This window comes from Metopolophium dirhodum, chromosome 9, assembly GCF_019925205.1.
Source record: "Metopolophium dirhodum isolate CAU chromosome 9, ASM1992520v1, whole genome shotgun sequence".
Classification (NCBI taxonomy): Eukaryota; Metazoa; Arthropoda; class Insecta; order Hemiptera; family Aphididae; genus Metopolophium; species Metopolophium dirhodum.
Window position 1 is genome coordinate 32,700,287 of NC_083568.1, and position 19,623 is coordinate 32,719,909.

Sequence of the window (19,623 nt, forward strand, 5' to 3'; positions counted from 1 at the left end):
AAAAAAAAGTCACCAAATTTCTTTTGGAAGTTATCGGGGAAAAACTTCAAAAAGTACGTTTTTCCAAAACGCGCATTTTTTAAAAAAATTAACTGTAATGCTTAGAATTAGTTTTTTTCAAAATTTGTGGTTTTTAATGCTTAATTGGTTCAGACGTTCAATAATACTTAGTCGTATTTAATATTGATATTTATATAAAGAATATAATACCTAATCGTTGATTGTTTTGGTTTATGGTAGAATATCCGACATCCTTCTATGGCACGATGATGTAAGTATCAGTTATCATTCTGTGCATCAAAATTGAAATAGGTAGGTATAAAATATTATCAAATATTTAATTATTAAGAACATTCTAAATTTTATGAAGATCATGTTAGTTATTACTATGGAAAATCATAAAAGTAAGTATTCAAACTCAATCCTAGTACCTATATAGTACCTTCTCTCATTGGCCATTAACGTGTTTATTATTATTATTTATTATGTATTAGTCGATTAGTGTATTATTAGTTAAAAGTATTAGTTAAAAGCTACCAATACATCGTTTAAAAAAAAATACATATATTGATTTTCCGCTATTTTTCAAACACATTTTGACATTTTAGATTAATTTTAAAATGGTATTTTTTTAAGGTCAGCTCAAATCATATTATTTTGTTTTGCTTTCAGATCAACGGCGTGACGGTGACGTAGATAAAACGCATTTACGTACCTATAATTTTTTACGATTTTTGAGTAACCTTAGTTTTTTATTATAATAAAAATAAAAATAAAAATTTATTAAAATTATAGAGAATAATGTTTTTGAGTGTTTAGAAAAATAAAGTTTTGCAAATTAAACTAAATTTAAACGTGTATTATAGTGTATTACATTGTTTTGAGACAGTATTTAGACGAAATTATAATATGTCAAAGCTTCAAAAACATTATTCTCTAAAATTTTTTTAATGGGTGATTTTACTCAGTTTTCTTAGGTACATTAAAAAATTATTTTGTGTGAATATGTCTTGTCTATGTTTCACGTGGAGCCAGAGAGAGAAAACAAAAAGTGCGCTCAGAATCTAAAATGTAAGTAAATAAAAGTTAAAAATAAAATAATAATGTACCAATGTCCTACTGTATACCTACGAAGACATTGGTACATTTTTATTTTATTGGTGGTGCCCTAGTTACTATTCTTACCTTTAAGTTAAATAAAAGGAATAGGCGTCACTAAAAGGTATCGGTACCCAAGGTATTGGTACCTACCACATAATTATATAAAAAAAACTTTCTGCTCAGTTCAAGTTATTTATTATATTTAATTCCCTAAGTGATACTATTCTAAATATATGTATGTTATAAAAAATAATGACACAAATTTTTAACGTTCAAAAAAATACACATATGGCAGTTTTTTGTAAATAGGTTTTTTTGCTCCCTAGAATTTTGACTTTAGTGACGCCCGCGCTAGGTCAATTTTTGTCTAATATTAAAAATAACAGATTGAAAAGGATTCTTCTTATAACATAAAATGGCCCGTGTATGCGTTACAGTAAGACAGCGACAACACTTGCGAGGGAACATTCTCTTAATATAAACCGGTTTCAAAAAATCCATCGTTGTTTGACTTCATGCCGGACCCTGCATTAGTCCGTGCATTAAATATTTTTCATACCTGGTGTATAGAAACATTAAAAATGTACACGGAAATACACGCCAGGTACCTATCATAACAATATAATATTATACTATTATGTATAAATGTAATGAGATGGCTGCGATGGTTCACTAGCTGCTCGGACGTTTTATCATATGTATAGGTATATAAATTATAAAGTATATCGTTTTACACGTAATATCGACTATCGTATAATGTCGTGTGCACTGCAACCCTGTACGCCTAAATTATTTGGTAATATAAACCTATCTCAGTATCTCATAATAATCGTTATTATATAATATAATATTATCGTATTAACTGTTGTCAGTGGCGCCGTGGCGGCAGTAGCTCACTGGACGTACAGACGTGTTCGTTGTGCGCTCGTCGAATACCATCATCTGCACTGCCACTGCGTAACTTTATAACATAAGTCATAAATTCATAACACTTCTCGTAGACGCACCCCATCGAATTTACGCGCGCTGTGTACCAGTAGTCAGTACCTACCTACCTAATACGTATATTATTATACATTTTATACTATAATAGTAATATCGGTATTTACCATTTGGTGTAGGTACTTGAACTTGAATACGTTGTATCCAGTGTGTTGTTAGACAACCGATCGCGTACGAGACCATACCGCGGAAACCGTTCTTAAACACCAAAATAATGTTCGTGATGGAAAAAGTGAGTGTTCGGGGAAGGCAGTGGAGACGCGATGATATTTTTAGTTATTTTGTTTTAAATTTCATTGAATAAATAACACTAAGTGAAGCGTGTTGATATACTTATTAATACAATAGTGACTCCGCGGTTGTTAAACTACACAAATAATTCGGTGATTTTTCTTTACAGACGAAATCGTTAAACTTGCGGTACAACGAAATGTGTAATGACTGGGACGGCTTACATGAGTGCATAGATCCCATGAAGTACGAGCACGGACAGTTGGTGCTGTCTTGGAAAAGACTGAACGTGTCAGTAAAAAAAATCACACAGAAGTTTTTTCAAAAATCAAAAATCACTCGCCAACAAATACTGTACAACGGTTAGTAAGGAAACATGACCAGTGGTTAAAGGGGAGAAAAAATCAAAATTATTTAACAATTTCAATGTAGTATAGACGTATAGTAACTAGGGTTCTAAAATGTCATGAAATTAATTTTTTCTAATATTTTATTTTAATGAAATATAAAAAATCAAATTTTAATTAAAAAATATTGTAGAAAGTGTAGTTAACACCTCTACTTAATTAAATGTTAAGTGGAAAATGTTATGGAAATATTGTTTACATCGTACATTATATAACTTATATAATAATTATCTATCTTATATATATTATCTTCTACATCGTGATCAGAAATTAAATATTGATAATCACTAATCAGGTATGAAATCGGTCTGAACATCTAGTGATAATTTTATAAGACATACATAAAACATAAAATTAAAAAAAACATATTTTTCAATATTTCAAGAAAGATGAGAGTTTCAATTTTGAAATATTGAAAAGTGAAAAATGTATGTGAAATATTTCATACTCATAGTCCTATTAATTATAGTACCTATTACTGTATATTTCGAGTACAGATAGTATTTTTTTTTCTAATTGAAAAATAAACATTTCACATTTTTAAAATAATTAAAATTTATGACCTTGTGGCTTGTAGAGTAATTAATTTTAATCAATGAAGATTATTATATACAACATAATTATTATTGATATTAGCATATTTTTCCTCTGGACATTTTCCTCAGAAAATATAAAGAAAAAATTAAAATATATAGGTAAATATAAAAAAAGTAGGTCAGCACATTTCGGTGGTGGATGTTTGTCCATCGTCCCTTCGGGCCTCGGACAGGATAGTGTAATTTTACTGTATTCGATTTGAATGCAATGATTGCATTCGATAAAAAACGATTCTGAGCGGACGAAGGAATCTTTTTTATTTAATTTTATTCGTTTCTATGGGGATATACAAAGCGTTTTAAGAACAGGCAGCTTAAGAACGATTTATAAAAATAGGTAATTTATATAATTATAATTAGGAAATATCATAAAAATGAAAAAAAATATAAAATAAAAGAAAAAACTCATAAATTGCTCAAATGTTTTGAAAATTTTACCATGTCTAGGTAAGGCTAATATAAGTAAACAACCCAAATTTCAAGTTTTTACGAATGTTTTTAATCGAATTACAAAAAAAAAACTCGCAAAATTAAAATGTCTATAAATAGCTCAAAAATGGTTAAAACTGAAACTAAACTGAACTTTAAACCGTAAAGAACAAAATCCGAAATACAACAAAAAATATCTCTTGTCATTTTTCATTTGAAGCAATATTTCTGGTAGAAAACGTCGTCCGTAATTATTTAATATTATAAAATCGTGAAATCGTACGTTTTTTCTCCTTTAACCGTTTTTATTTCGATTAGCGTTTCGAAAATTGAAAAATGACCTGTTCAAAGTACCAGCTTAAGAACATTACCTTTCAAAAAAGATACTATACCTACTTGATACTTTTGAGCAAGTTTAGAAGAGAAATGGTGTTTACAGAATAAAAAAGAAAAAGAAATAAACATCATTGTGAAACCATTACATTCCTCGCTCCGCTCAGAATCTAAAAATAAAACTATATTACTTCAAATATTATTAATTATTATTCCCAAGTAAATTATATTTCAGTCATTTGTTTCAAAAGAATTATAATATTCTTTAAATACCCTATCGCCTGATGAATAAAATGAACAATAGGTATAATAATATGAACATTACGATAATTTTTGTCTAATTTGTCGTGTACTAAAAAATGTAAATGATGCCAGGTATGGCTTGGTGGTTGCTGGTTAGACGTGTTCTGAACTTCTGAGGTCTCAAGCATTGGCTGGCGCTGCTAGTTCCCGGATGGGTGACCACCCTGGATTCAGTGACGATTCCCCGCCCGATTGCCCTATACGTGTTCTCGACCAACCATAATACCTACTAATAATGGTCATAGTTTCCGATGGCTAAGGTCAAAAATACTAAAAAAAAAATGCAAATGATTTACACACCACATTTGTAGTGCATACGGCAAGTTCAAACGACCATACATGATTTATTTCAAAATCAACAGTTACTTTCGGTTTGAGTTTATAATTCTCGTTAAATCACAGTTTACATAATCTATAAAGGGAGAAAATATATTTTAAATATCTGTGAGGGATGTCTTGGACGTCATGTCCGGACGGTAAAATAACTATTGGAAAATGTCCCTCTTTCCGTAAGTATGTATTTTATATGTTTACACGTCTTTTTCAGTTAGTGGAAACGTACAATGTGGAAATCTTCTAGGAATAATGGGCCCAAGGTTAGTGAATACTGAATATAATATATTGTATTCTTGAATATTATTTATTTTTAAATTGTATCAAATTTTAATTTGTCATTTAGTGGTTCGGGAAAAACTACTTTGATGGCCACCATAAGTCATCGAACTAAAGGTTCGTCGGGCGCATATTTGATAGCTATATCGATTTATTTCCGTTTTACTAACCGCCAGTGTTTCCGAACATTTTTTAGGAAATTTTGAAGGAGAACTGTTATTGAACGGTCGTCCGGTGTCCGAAGAAGTGATGATTAAAATATCCGGTTTCGTTCCGCAACACGACATCACCTTTGAGCAGCTGACGACTTTGGAACACTTATATTTAATGGTTAGGTTTAATACTAATATATAAATGAATTATGTTTTATCTGTCTATTACGTATATACTTACGTCTATTTTATATCCAATACGCTGCAATAAAATTAAACAACCAAGGGCACCCTTGCATGTCCGTTGTTCAAGTTCACGGGGCAAATTTAAAATCTCAACCTTATTATTATTCTAACGTTCCTCCTTAAATTGTCAATCTCCTTGTTGATAATATTATATAAAATATAATATCTCAACATATTTCCTCACACAAATGAACAAAATCTGGGTTTAAAAAATATTCCTACTACGAGTTGTGACAATACCACCTGAAGACACCCCCAATGGCGCGTCATCTCTAATCAATTTGTATTTCAATTCAAAAGTGTATATTGCTACCTGGTTATGCATCCAGCTGTTGCAGTATAACCCTGTTTATAACATAACTATATATGTCGTTGTTCTTAGGCGAATTTAAAAATGGATCGCCGCACGACCAAAACCGCGCTAAAAGCTCGCGTCGACTATACGGTCATTGCATTGGGCATGCGCGAATTTCTGGACACCACTCTGTCGATGTTATCCGGCGGTGAGCGTAAGAAAGTCGCACTCGCCGTCCAGCTGCTGAACGACCCTCCGATACTGTTTTGCGACGAGGTCACTACGGGCCTGGACAGCTATTCGGCCACGCACATAGTCAACACGCTAAAGCGGATCGCGCGAACCGGTAAAATCGTGATCTGCACAATCCACCAGCCCGCGTCCGGCGTGTTCGACAAGTTCGACGAAATCATTTTGCTGTCCAACGGACGACTGGCGTACCAGGGACCCATTCCAATGATTAATCAACTGTTTCAAAAGTATGGTTCCGCGTATAATTTTATTATTATTATAGGTAATAGGTACTATACCAATTGAGTGTAATATAAATGTTACAGTTAAAACCCGAAACCGGGTCAAACCTAGACTATACTAGTTTTCACAACCCCCTTTCGTCAAAATTGATTTTTACTAGGTAGTTAAAACTAGAATTAACTTCAAGCTCAAATGCTTAAATTAAAAAACTAGTTTGAACTGAAATGTAGGTGTTAAAAATAAAACCTAAAACGTGCTTGAACATAGGCGATCGATACTGAATTATAGAAACTTAAGGAGGAATTCTAGACAAAGTTTATTGCAAGTATGTTCATTATCATCTTCTATTTCATCAAATGAAATAAAATATAATATTTGTTATTAGGTAGTTATCAGTAAAAAATGTTTTAGATTCGAGTTCATTTGTTGCACAGAGGTGTTCATTGTTACAACGAAACCATCAGTTCCAGGCAATAATATTTCTCGCCGCAAACCTAATAAAGCCGCAATAAAAGCAACGACGAAATCGGGACAAAGCTCTGTGTTTGCTTGCAACAAATCGCTGCTTGTGCAAAAAAAATCAAATATTGTGTAACTTCAAATGACATGATAGTTTATCCTGTTGAAACAAATAATAGAGTTCGATTATTTGTTCCAGATATGAGTGATTGTAAACTCCGCCAGAATACCGGTTGGATAAAAACGTAATGAAAAGGTTTAATGTAAACCCCGCTAGTTTTATTTTCTTACCTGTAAGGGTATATGGAAACTCCGCCAGTATTAGGTCCTTCCTTATGTAAAACTAAATAATATTTCTCTACTAAGTAAACTCAAAAATTCAAAATGAAAATTATTATGTTAGAGAAAGCTATAAATATTAAATAGTTATAATAATGGATTTATATTAGACTTCATGGTTTGAATATCTACAAATTGTATCTCATAATTTTATTTCACAGTTCAAAATATTATAAGTTATAACATATAATGTCATAATAATATAATATAGGTACCTAGGTATATTTTTTGATTATTAGTTATGACAATTGTCTATAATTTCTTTGACATATTTTAATGTGTAGGACATGTAGGTATCTACTTTTTTCCATTTTACCCTTGTTAAAACTTGTTTTAATTAACAATACAACATTACTTCTAAAAATCGATTTTCACTAGATAGGTAGTTCTAGTTTTTACTATTATATTTTAGACACAACTAGATTTGAAAGTAAGTTATTAGTTAATACTAGTTCCAACTTTGAGAGTTCTAGTTAAAACTAGGTTTGATAGATTTCGGGCTATAGCTGTAAGACTGTAACATATATTATTGTACTCAAACTTAACGGTACTATGTTTAAAGGATGAATCGTCGACTGTGCTCGACAGTCAACCCCATTATTAGTCCTTTAATAATTTACAAACAAAAAATATAAAATGGGTATAATATGTAATATTAAATTTAGTCCAGTACTTATTATACTAGAACAGTTTTTCAAGTTATTAAATGGCAATATTTTTAATATACACTATTTTACTACCATTTACCTACATAATATATTAATACATTAATATTAAGTAATTCATATTACGATAATTTCAAAATTATAATTAGGTGTTATAGTAATTGACATATCTACCATGTCTTCTAAATGTAAGCACCTATTATCGTAGTATCTTATCAGTTTAGCAGTTAGTACATAAAGTTGTACTACTTAGAAGTAGTTTAGCTACTCGTATTTAAATTTTTATCTAGATATATTCAAATTTGAAGAAAAAAAATAATCTTTTTAACAACTAACAATACAAACTCCATTTCTCAGATTCAAAAATAAGGAATTTGTTACACTATAGGAAACTTAAAAAGAATCAAAGTGTTTTAAAATATATTATGTCCTTAAAATTTCCTAAAGTTAAAATTTGAAAATTTCATTATTAGAAGAAAAAAAAGGGGCCATCATGGTTAGTGAATTATCCAGATTTAATATAGGTATTATTAAACTTAATAGCCAATGCGATGTTACGGAATGCTATATAGTTGTAGCTGTGTGCAGTATCCAAGATCTGTAGTGTAAAATGAATAATATAATATATTTTCAGAGGAATTTCGTTACCTATGTGCATAATATTATACCCACTTTGTAACACTATGACGGTCATTTTTGGACACTGTAAGATATCAAAGTATTTTGTTTGTTTTTTAACTTAAATGTATTATAACTATGTATTTAGATTTAATTACAAATGCCCGGATTTGTACAACAAGGCAGATTTTGTGATTTCTATTATGAATTCCGATAGTGAACAAACAAAAAGAAATGTTGATGAAATGTGCAAATTATCTTCAACGGACAAACAAACGGATCTTAATTATGATTTATTTAATGACCAAGTAAAATAAATATAACTTTATTACGTTATAGTAATTATAAATTCAATCTACTTATTTTCATTTTCAGATACTATTGGATTATACTCAACATTTAAAAATGTAAGTTATAGAGTTCTATGAAACAATAAATATAATAATATATTCACTTAAATTTAGAAATATACTTCATACCTAATACCTGAACAGCTATAGGTACACTAAGTATATATATTATTTTAATGATAATTGATAATAAAGCTTACAATAAAAAATAATTAATAAATCAACGAATATAAATATACAAGGAGATTTTTTGCATTCCCACTCTATTTTTATACTTAAATTATATTACTTAATATATTCAACTTCTGATTTTTGGAATTTTTAAATACTGTACTTGAAGACAATATTTTCAAATAAGTACTTCAAATCTTCAATACAGGCTTCTGTTTTTCAAATAGAAATATAGTTTTTTATTTTAAATTATTCAGCAAATATTTTTTTTGAGAATTTTTATGTATTTAAATCAAAATTCGAACGTGTAGTTTTTGAACTAGTTTTATAACTTTGTGTACTAATGATAATAATATAACTAGTATGTTTATGGTAATGGGTTGAATAGATTTAGGGGCTTAGATGATTTGAAAAATATGTTAGTAATTACTATTGATCTATCAATATAAATAATTCGTAAAAATGGCCAAAGTATAATAAATACTAGTTCCAATATTACGTCTATTTTATATTTTAATAAAACCATTTTTAAGAACTATTATCCTAAGTACAAACATTTTAATAACTAAGAAACTACTTATTAGAATTTTGATTTAAATACATCAACATTTTCAAGAAAATTACCCGCTAAACAATTTGCAGCAAGAAAGAAGAAAAATAGAAGTTTGTATCGTCTTAAGTAGTACAAAAGTAAAAAAATATCAGGAATTTGAAAATATGGCGTTTAAGTGCACTTAAGAATTCTAAAAATCAGAATTTGAAATAAAGTTCTAGGAAAGGGTAAAACGGGGTTGAGCATGTTAAAAAAACACGCTATAATGAGAAGCTGCGAAAGGCCTTAGTGGCAATAAATCAAAAAAAAAAAAATAATAATAATGATGATTGATTGAAGATAAACTAATGGAAAAATGAACAACATTGTGTTGTACCTATACCTATCTGAAACGAGTTAAACTTTATATGTAATTAATCGTTTTCCGATTAATATTTACTCGCTTGTATTAGATTCTCATGATTTTCTTTTTGGGGAGTAAAAATGCTTGGATTGTCTACATTTTTTTTCGTAGGAAAGTGAATCTGTATAGTTGATATTAGCATTTTTATACAACTTACAATTTTCAAAATATTTAACTCCTTTTGAGCTATTTATAGGTATAAGAAAATAAAAATTGACATAAGTTTTTGTTAATGGAAATTTTAAAAAAATGAGCGTAATTAATAAATTAAATCTATAATATCATTTTATGAGTGTCTGAAGTTAAAATTCGTCAAAATCACTAAAATGTACAATTTTTTTCGAGCTAGAAATTCATTAAAATTTTTCTACTTATATCTAAGGTTTTAAAATTGAATACAACATTCCCTATAAGTTTTCCTACTTATAACAAAAAAAAGTCTAGTAGAAAGTCAAATTAATTTTTTTATGAGCGTTAAATTTTTTGACATTTACCCGATTTTTCATGAAACGATATTCTTATTTTGTTGTAATTTAATAATGAACGACCGTAGACATTTTCACCAAATGTTTATTTTATCATTTTCCATGTATGATACAATATTTAGACGATTTTTTTAAAGCTATTTATATGCACAAGAACTTTTTTTTTTTGTTTTGTTCTTATGTACTTTGAATTAAAATTTTGCAACGTAATTCATTATTAATAATTTTTTTTTATTTAGACAAAAATCATTATGGATTACACAGCTAATATTGATTTTAAACAGATCTATCATATGTCTTCTAAGAAATTACAAAGTAAAGCTACTGGAATTGGGAACTATAATGGTAATAATAATAATTACTATATACTAATAATTTATCAAAAGATATTTTTTTTCTATATTTTAACTTTTAAATGAATTGGCTGATATCTGTAATGAGTTATTTAAAATGTTCAATTGATTTTCATAATATTTAGCTGGATATGAACTTATGATTAATAGTTATTAGTAATAAATACCTATCCAGCTAAATATTATGAAAATCAATCGAACATTTTCAGTATTTATATTATCCATTTTGACTTATGCATTCAATTAAACCGTGTCTTTATACTATACGTGAAAAACAAATCGATACACTTAACATACCTAATATATATGTCGTACTTAGTTTCTTGGTGTCATATTGTCAACGCCATATCTGGACCTGAAGTTTGATACCAAAGCCGTACAAAATTGGCAAGGGTTTTGGTTCAGTCTAATTACGAATTCTATTTTCCAATATTGTTATACGTCCATTATAACCTACCAAGCCGAATTTCCAGTTGTCCACCGAGAAGTCAGTAACAATATTTATGCATTGAGTGTATATTATATTTCTCAAATTGTCATTACGGTATGTGTTGGGAAAAAATGTTTAAAAGCTTTAACACCCTTAATAATGAAATTGTATTGTTTACAGTTCATTTGGACAGTTCTTGAAACGATGGTGTACACATATTTGGTGTTTTGGGTAGTAGGCGTTGACTGGGAGCTATTGATTGTGACAACGTTCGTGATAAATATGTTGATATGTAGATCATATGGTAATTTTACACTTATTAAGAAATTATAATAAAGGAATTTAATTGTTTATTATTTAATACCAATACTATACTAATATTATGATTATAGGTAGTGTTCTATCAGCTTTTTTCGATGAATTCGAAAATATTGTTATATTTTCATTGGTGTACGATTATCTTGCAGTATCACTTTGTGGCGCATACATTTCACTTGGGTAAGTTCATAAGACACAAATACACGTTGATAATAACTCATAATATTCATATAGTATATAGATTATTTAATGCTGAATATCATAATATATATTCGTACTTAATCATTAATCATACAGGTTTATTATAAGTTACAGTTTTTGTACCTACTTAATATTTTTTTTTGTTTTAGAACATTACCATTTATATTGTATTATTTGAAATATTTTTCAATATTTTTTCTTGGCTGTGAAACATTATCCATATTACAATGGCGAGACATCACATTCATACGTATGTTAAACAATAATTTATATTATATATTGGTACCCATAATTTCGGCGGCGTCATTTACGGGTTGCAAGGATGCGAGTATTTGCATCCCAATAGCAATATATATTTTCAGATTTGTTATTGAAATTTTGATTGATGCTATGTCGCTATTCTAACACAAATAATATAACCTTGATGTTTCTAGACATTTTTTATGGTAATAGTTATCATATTTTGAATTTAAATTCTCTTCTTATAGACTTATAAACCTATATATATATTTATTTATTTACATTTTAAGTATAGGTTATATTAACAATCTTAAATTATCTTCTGAGTTAAGTATAATTATTTTTAATTAAAAAAATATTAATAATCTTATTATTAATTAATTTAATATTTTAACTTATTTTTATTTGTAATAAAGAAAAAAACCATCAACTATAAGAATTGCGTAGGTAATGCGTTAGTTGTCGAATTATAATTTTAAATCTGAGGTTAGGTACCTATATTTTTTGATTGGCCTTATAATAATGGTTGCAGACTATTAACAATTAGTCTATTATTGCCTATCGGTATTTATTTTTTTTAATTCCACGCAAAACTCAAATTACGCCCTTTCCGCTATAATATTAATTATCAGATTGTACTTTACAATTATTTTATTTTTTTTTTATTGATCTTAATTCTTAAGCATCGGCAACTATGGCCTTGGCATTTTGTATAGAGGGGTTACGGTTGGTTGAGGAACACGTGTATGCGGGGCGAGGAATTGTCACTAAAACCCGGGTGGTCACCCATCTGGGAACTAGTGACATTAGCCGATGCTTGGCCTCAGAACACTTTATAGGGTCTGAGGCCAACCACCGAGCCAAACCACACCCCACGTTAAGATTTTAAGTATTTTAATTATTGATTATTATTTATTTAATACGACATGTGTTTATTACAGCATGCCTAGATGTTGATAACTGCTTGCGCAACGGCAAGGAAGTCTTGTTGAGTTACGGCTACGACATTGATCGATTCAACACGGATATCATAATTTTAGGATCCTTTTATGTTCTTTTGTATGTGCTTGGATATTACGGATTACTTAGGAGAACAAAAAAACAACCAGCTTATTGAAAGAAGACTTATATAGATAATTTTGTTTTTACTGTTGTGTATAGGTGTTTAGGTTTACTCAATAGATGCATTCATTACTAATCCATGATTTAATGTATCGAGTTATACCATTAGCCCTAAATATATATCAACATCATTATAAATGATATATAATCGTGTATAATATTATGTTAAAATGAGTTGTGCACAAATATATATGGTACGTTATTGTATTGGCGAGATTTTATTATTTGCCTTGTTAAAATCGTTTAACGTTAATCGTATTTATTATTAACTACTAAGTAATAATAATAATAATTTATTTTATATTATCACTTATCTGGAGTTTATTATTAAAATTATTGTTTATTTGTTTCTACGTTAAGGGCCGTTCTTACAATGTCCGGTAAAGTGTCGGTTAACGCTAACCGACTGATAACAGATTTTATTACCGGCAGAATTCGGCCGGTTAAGTGTCGATTAACTTTAACCGGACATTGTAAGAACGGCCCTTAGTGTTCAGATCGTTATTAAATAGATTTATTTTGGTTTGTAGGTAACATCTTAATATACTATACACAATTGCACACTAATATAATATTATATAAAATTAATAGGTGTATAATTTATATACTTACCTATATCCTATAATCGTTTCTTAATATATTCAGGGGCATATAATTGTTCAAAATGCTTATTTTGCCTAAAATAGCGATTAGCAAATAGCCTATAATAGTACCTAGTTTAAAATAAATTAATGTATTTTATTCCAGATCTCAGTATTTCCCTAAAAAGTATAAACACTTGTTAATCAATTAATTAATAAAATAAACAAATTCCACAGAATTAATATAGATTACATGCTTCTAGCATTGATTATATATACATACGTATTTAATAAATGCTACTAGATACTCAATATAATATACATAATACATGTGACAAAACTATTGGAAAAAAAAATAATAGATAAGCATCTAAGAACAGTTTCATAAGAATATGATTTTTAACGTAATACACGTCTTATATTATATTCAGAATCATAATCATAATCAATTCATAATCAACTATTTAAGTTTCAAGAAATATTATCTAATATATTTTGTATAATGTCTAAGTATCTAATAATAAATTATGACCTTTGAATGAACCTACATTACAGATTACATACTATTATGTATACAGCATATGTCGCAATGACCAATAAGTACATACTGAATATAGGTAGTGAACAAAAATAATAATTAAAATATAATAAAAGGTGAAAACCAAAATATGAGTAGGTAGTAGGTACCTAGTACCTACCTAAGTATAAAGTATAGACGGCGATTATTTTAACAATAACAACTTATTTTCTCAGAAAGTATTAAAATTGTTGAAAATATTTTAATTTACATAATTTAAAGTCTTTACAAATATACAACAACATTTTCTAAAAAGTCAGTACCGAAATACCGCGGAACAGTGCATGAATAAGTTCATAATATAAATATCTTAAAATAAATCTAATTATTTTAATATATCTAACATATTAACTAATATCGTTTTAGATTCTGAGCGGAGCGATGAATGTACCTATTAATTTTACAATGATGTGTGTTTTTTTTTATTTGTGTACACGATAAATAGTCAAAATAATGCTTCGATTTTCAACTTCGGGATCATGTTCGATGGGAAAGTGAATCTAGTTGGTGACGTTGGTGCATTCGGGAGGTTAAAATTTAAAATAGTTTCAACAGTTTTCAAAAGCGTGGGGAAAAATTAAAGAAAAACTGTAATTTTTACGCAAAATTGGTTTTCGACAAAATCGATTTTGGTTTTTGGTGTAACTCTATAACAAATAACCATGCAATTTTCACTAAATGTTTATATTAGCATTTTATGTGAACGATAACATTTTTTTTTTTATCCTGTATACAAATTTTTACTAGAAGGAGTGCTTCGATTTCAACATATAGTACCTACCGTATGTTTTTAAAAATTGGATCAAGATGGTATTTTGAAAAGGGCATTTTTCGATTTCCTCAATAGTAGGCCACGGGAAAAACTACCAAAAAACTACGAAAAACTGCTAAAAATGGGATTTTAATTTCTAACGCTTTGTTTATCGCCATAGCAACAAATAAAAAATTATAATATTAATTCAATTTCAAGGCTATAATAAATAATAACAATATAAAAAATCCGGACTGATTGAAAATGTTAAAATAATTTTGTAGTTAAAATTTATAAAATGTTCAACTTTTATATCTAAGGATTTCAAATTTAAAACAAGGTTCCATGTAAATAGGTAAATAAATTACTTTTTTCACAATAATATCATCATATATATTTAGTAATATATCATAGCACACACTTTTTTGTCTTCGCTCAGAATAGTTTTTCGTATACAATGATATTATATCATTGAATTCAAATTTAACACCATACATTACTACAGTGACCCTCTTGTAATCTTCTGTACAGCAGAGTGACATCCTATTTTTTTTTAAAATATCCAATTTTAAAATTAAAAATGTGTATACAAATAATGTATATGAAATTATATTTTTATATTGCTGCTGTAAGTGTTCTCGTAAAGAACTGTGTATTATAACAGTTTATGCTTTTTTACACAAAAATGTGCTATAGCTCGCGAGTAAAATTTATAATTTGTATAACAATTAACATTCACGGACTAAGACAGTTTGGACTGTAATTAAAAAACGTTGTTTGTCTGTAGGTACCTTGTTAAATTCATAAACCTGAGAGTTATGTATTTAAATAAATTAAATTTTATATAATTATACATTTTTGTTTAAAATAAAATAAGATATCATATTCAAATTGTGGCCCGTGAAAAATGTATATTTATTTTTTGACCCCTGACATCAAAAAAGTGGCCGACCCCTTTGGGTTACACTATCTCACATTTTAACGTATTATAAAATATTGTATAGGTATACTAAGTGAATACAATATACTGAACTACTGCACTGCAGTATATGTATATAAACCCATAACATACCCATAACATAAATATATCTTTTTTCCTCTGTTTTTCGTGATATCGAAGACCGGATGAGGAACTGCTGTTAGCATTACCTCCTTTAGTCAACATTACTTTCCCAATCATAAATATTTACTGATTAGTAATAATTCTCTGGCCTTTACATTTACATTTTGTGAGTTTAAATATTATTTTGTAGGAAAGAAAAATAAATGCTGTATAGCTATAAGCATTAAGCAATATGTTACATATTAGTTTAATAGCTGTAAAAAAATCTAACATATCTGGCTGTCTCATTGTACTTACATCATTCGATCATTGTTATGATTAGGAACATTTTCTGTTTCCTATTTTATTAGTATTTTTTAACACTTTTCTTAAGTTTGGTTTCACGTCTGTCTGTGATCAAATCTTGCGCGCTCGATTTGAGGCACTTTTTGAAGATGAAAAATTCTGAAAATTGGTATAGACCTTGGTCTTGGATGACAATACAATAATCCGTTGTCATTTTGGGACATGGACCAAAAAAAAAAAAAAGGATTGTCCCCACGACGTCGCCGTAATATCTCTCGCAGATATTGAACTTTCTCTCTTCCCCAAAAAAAACCGCAACCTCTTACGAAGCAAGTATAGGCGTGTCCTATCCATTATTATAATATCTATGGTAACAACGGTAATTAACGACCACATAAACTTATTTATTTATAAATAAATCATAATCACCAGTAGTTTGATTCTTTTTGTTTCACAAACATATTTCTTAAACGTTTAATAAAAATATTTACTTTCAACTAAAAAGTAGAAAATAAAAAATAAAAAAAAAAATTTTAAAAACACACTTTTCCATAAAAACATTTAAAAAAAAATTTTAAAAATTGCACTAAAAAGACAAAAATAATTCTCTGTACTTAAAAATAATGAAAAGTTTATTGATGAAAAATTTAAAAGTGTGTGGTGCTCATACACTTGACATATATTCCCAGTCACTATCTTATAAACAGGATTGAACAAAGAAGTGTATGTGAGACTTAGCTCGGCTTTTAATGTTTTGTATGATGCACCACACACTTTTAAATTTTTCATCAATAAATTTTTCATTATTTTTAAGTACAGAGAATTATTTTTGTCTTTTTAGTGCAATTTTTAAAATTTTTTTTTAAATGTTTTTATGGAAAAGTGTGTTTTTAAAATTTTTTTTTTTATTTTTTATTTTTTATTAATGTCAATAAAACTTTATTTGTTGGGTAAAAGAGCTTGAAAATTTAATACAAGACTCCTACTATACTTTTACAATGACATTTGAAAAATATTAAAAATCCTTAGTCACAGTTTTTATTTATAAGTATTTAAAGTTCAAATCTTGACAAAATTAGCAAATTATTGTGAGTTGAGAATTCATAAAAAATTTTATTTTTAAATCTAAAATTTGAAAATGTAATACAAGATTCCTCATAAGATCGTCTACCTTTAACAAAAAAAAATTTCTACAAACAAATCAAATTAAATTTTTATGAGCGTTTGAAATTCTTATTTTTACACTATATGGATATTCACTCGATTTCTGATGTAGCGGTTTTGTTATTTTATTGTTATTCAAAAACAAATAACTGTAGATACATGAAAATTTTAATGTTTATATTTTTATTTTCTATACACCATAAAAATTTGAAAATATTTTGACTCTTTTTAAGCTGTTACGGGCATTGTCAGTTTTAAATTTTTTTAGTTTTTTTTTCTATAAATATCAATAAAATTGTATTTGTTGGGTAAAAAGCGTGACAATTTAATGCAAGGCTCCTGAGATATTGTTACCAATGCAGTTAAAAAATATTAAAAATACATAGACACAATTTTTTAAGCTTTTAAAGTTCGAATTTTGACAAAATTTTTCAAATTTAAAATGTAATAATTGTTTTGTAGTTAAAAATTTATAAAATGTTCAACTTTTATAGGTAAATATATAAATTACTTTAGTGATTATAATATCATCAAATTTACTTCCTAATATCATAGGCTGACTGACCGTTTTCGCTCAGAATCGTTTTTCTTATACAATGATATTATATCATTGAATTTAAATTTAACACCGTCCATTACAGTGACCCACTTGTACAGCAACCTACTGTACAGCAGAGTGACATCCACTTACCCACTTTTTTTTCATTATAAATTATAATTTTATTATTACCTATTTATAATATTTTTTTTTTTTTTAAACAATGATTTTTAGTTTTATTAAATCTTATCATATTAGGAATATTTTAAAATAATTATAATAATTATTATTATATAATATTGATGGAATGACAAAATAAAATTAATTAATATCATGTTATTTTATAATAAATTTAATTCAACGCAATTTTACCATAAACTATGACATTTTTGAAACACGGTGTATAAACTTATTATTATTTTTTTTTTTTTTTATCAAATAAACTTTTCAACTATGGCCATTAGTTAAACTTATTTTTGTTACCTATCGTACTGTCATTTAACAATCATAGTTTTGGATATAGCCATATCGGAATGATAAAAGTAATTGCTGTCTTGATAAAATTAGTCAACAATATATGAACAATAATCGATATTTTTGACTAACCAGTCGAGTTGTTGTACTGTACACGACACTTTATACTTCGTTACTTTGTACGTGTTTCAAAAAATGGAGTAATTTAAAGAACAATTTTAAGAACATTTGAACAAAGTTATCTAAACGAAAAACAAGTTCTTAATAATAATTCTTTTACTAGTAAATCTAAATATTATGAAATAATTAATTATTTAAAACAACTGAAGCTAGAGAAGAAAACAAATTCAAAATTAATGAAGAAATATGACGTACTGGCAGTACTATGAGACGAAAAATGAATTATGTCAATAACTGCAGAAGGTAATTGTGTAAAATTGCATGCTTATAATGAAGAGTTATTTACAATTGTACATGAAATACATTTATCTATTGGGCACGGTAGTAGAAATCGGATGGAATAATAAATAAATTAAAAATTAAAAATATAACTAGGGAATCAATAACGTCATATTTAAATTTTTGCGAGTCACGTGAGAGAAAAGTATGTACAGTGAAAAAAGGATTGGTGGTGAAACCAATTATTTTTTCAGAAATTAATTCGAGGAGTCAAATGACCTTGTTGAAAACCCAACCAGACGGAGATTATAAATTTATATATTGTGTTTACCAAGATAATTTGACAAAATTTCATACTTAAGCCTCTATAAGACATAAAAGTGGCCAAGCTGTTGCTAATGTCTTATTAGATATATTTACCTTTTTTGGGGCGCCTGCTATATTACAAAACGACAACGGACGTGAATTCGTAAATAAAATAATATCTAAAGTTTGTACTATGTGGAAGGATTAAAAAATAGTTTTCAATATGCCAAGATACTCTCAAAGTCAAGGTTCAGTTGAAAAAGAAAACCAAGCTGTCGAAAATATGCTTGCAACATGGTTTCAATATAATAAAACAAAAAAAATGGAGCAATGGCTTAAGATTTGTACAGTTAATGAATAATCATGCTTATACCATCATGGTACAAAACATTCACCATATGAAGCGATGTTTGGTACACACCCTAAATTGGTTTAACGTCGTCATTACTTCCTGCAAACATGATTGCAAAATTAAAAACCTAAGAAGAACTTCAGGTTACTTTAGAGTCAATACGACCCTTTCTAACGACAACAAAAATAATAAGTGATTCGTGAAGTATAAAAAGAAGACGATGAAGAACAAATAATTGAAAAACA

The 19,623-nt window shown here is 28.0% G+C and overlaps 1 protein-coding gene across 5 annotated transcripts; it reads left to right on the forward strand.

The window, feature by feature from the left end:
- The first annotated feature begins 248 nt into the window (after positions 1–248).
- On the forward strand, positions 249–13,197 carry LOC132951603 (protein scarlet-like). Of its 5 annotated transcripts, XM_061023396.1 has the most exons (17): positions 269–404; positions 673–1,071; positions 1,974–2,140; positions 2,223–2,335; positions 2,504–2,696; positions 4,950–4,998; positions 5,082–5,131; positions 5,211–5,344; positions 5,795–6,186; positions 8,411–8,570; positions 8,638–8,669; positions 10,464–10,569; positions 10,897–11,121; positions 11,188–11,311; positions 11,400–11,505; positions 11,676–11,776; positions 12,708–13,197. In XM_061023396.1, exons 4-17 carry the CDS (start codon positions 2,318–2,320, stop codon positions 12,881–12,883), a joined length of 1,866 nt encoding a protein of 621 aa, XP_060879379.1. In that variant the 5' UTR covers positions 269–404; positions 673–1,071; positions 1,974–2,140; positions 2,223–2,317; the 3' UTR covers positions 12,884–13,197. The 5 variants fall into 5 exon arrangements, with proteins under 5 accessions (XP_060879381.1, XP_060879378.1, XP_060879380.1 ...); XM_061023398.1 differs by having other exon boundaries at positions 249–1,071; positions 1,974–2,163; XM_061023395.1 differs by having other exon boundaries at positions 249–1,071.
- Positions 13,198–19,623: the final 6,426 nt, after the last annotated feature.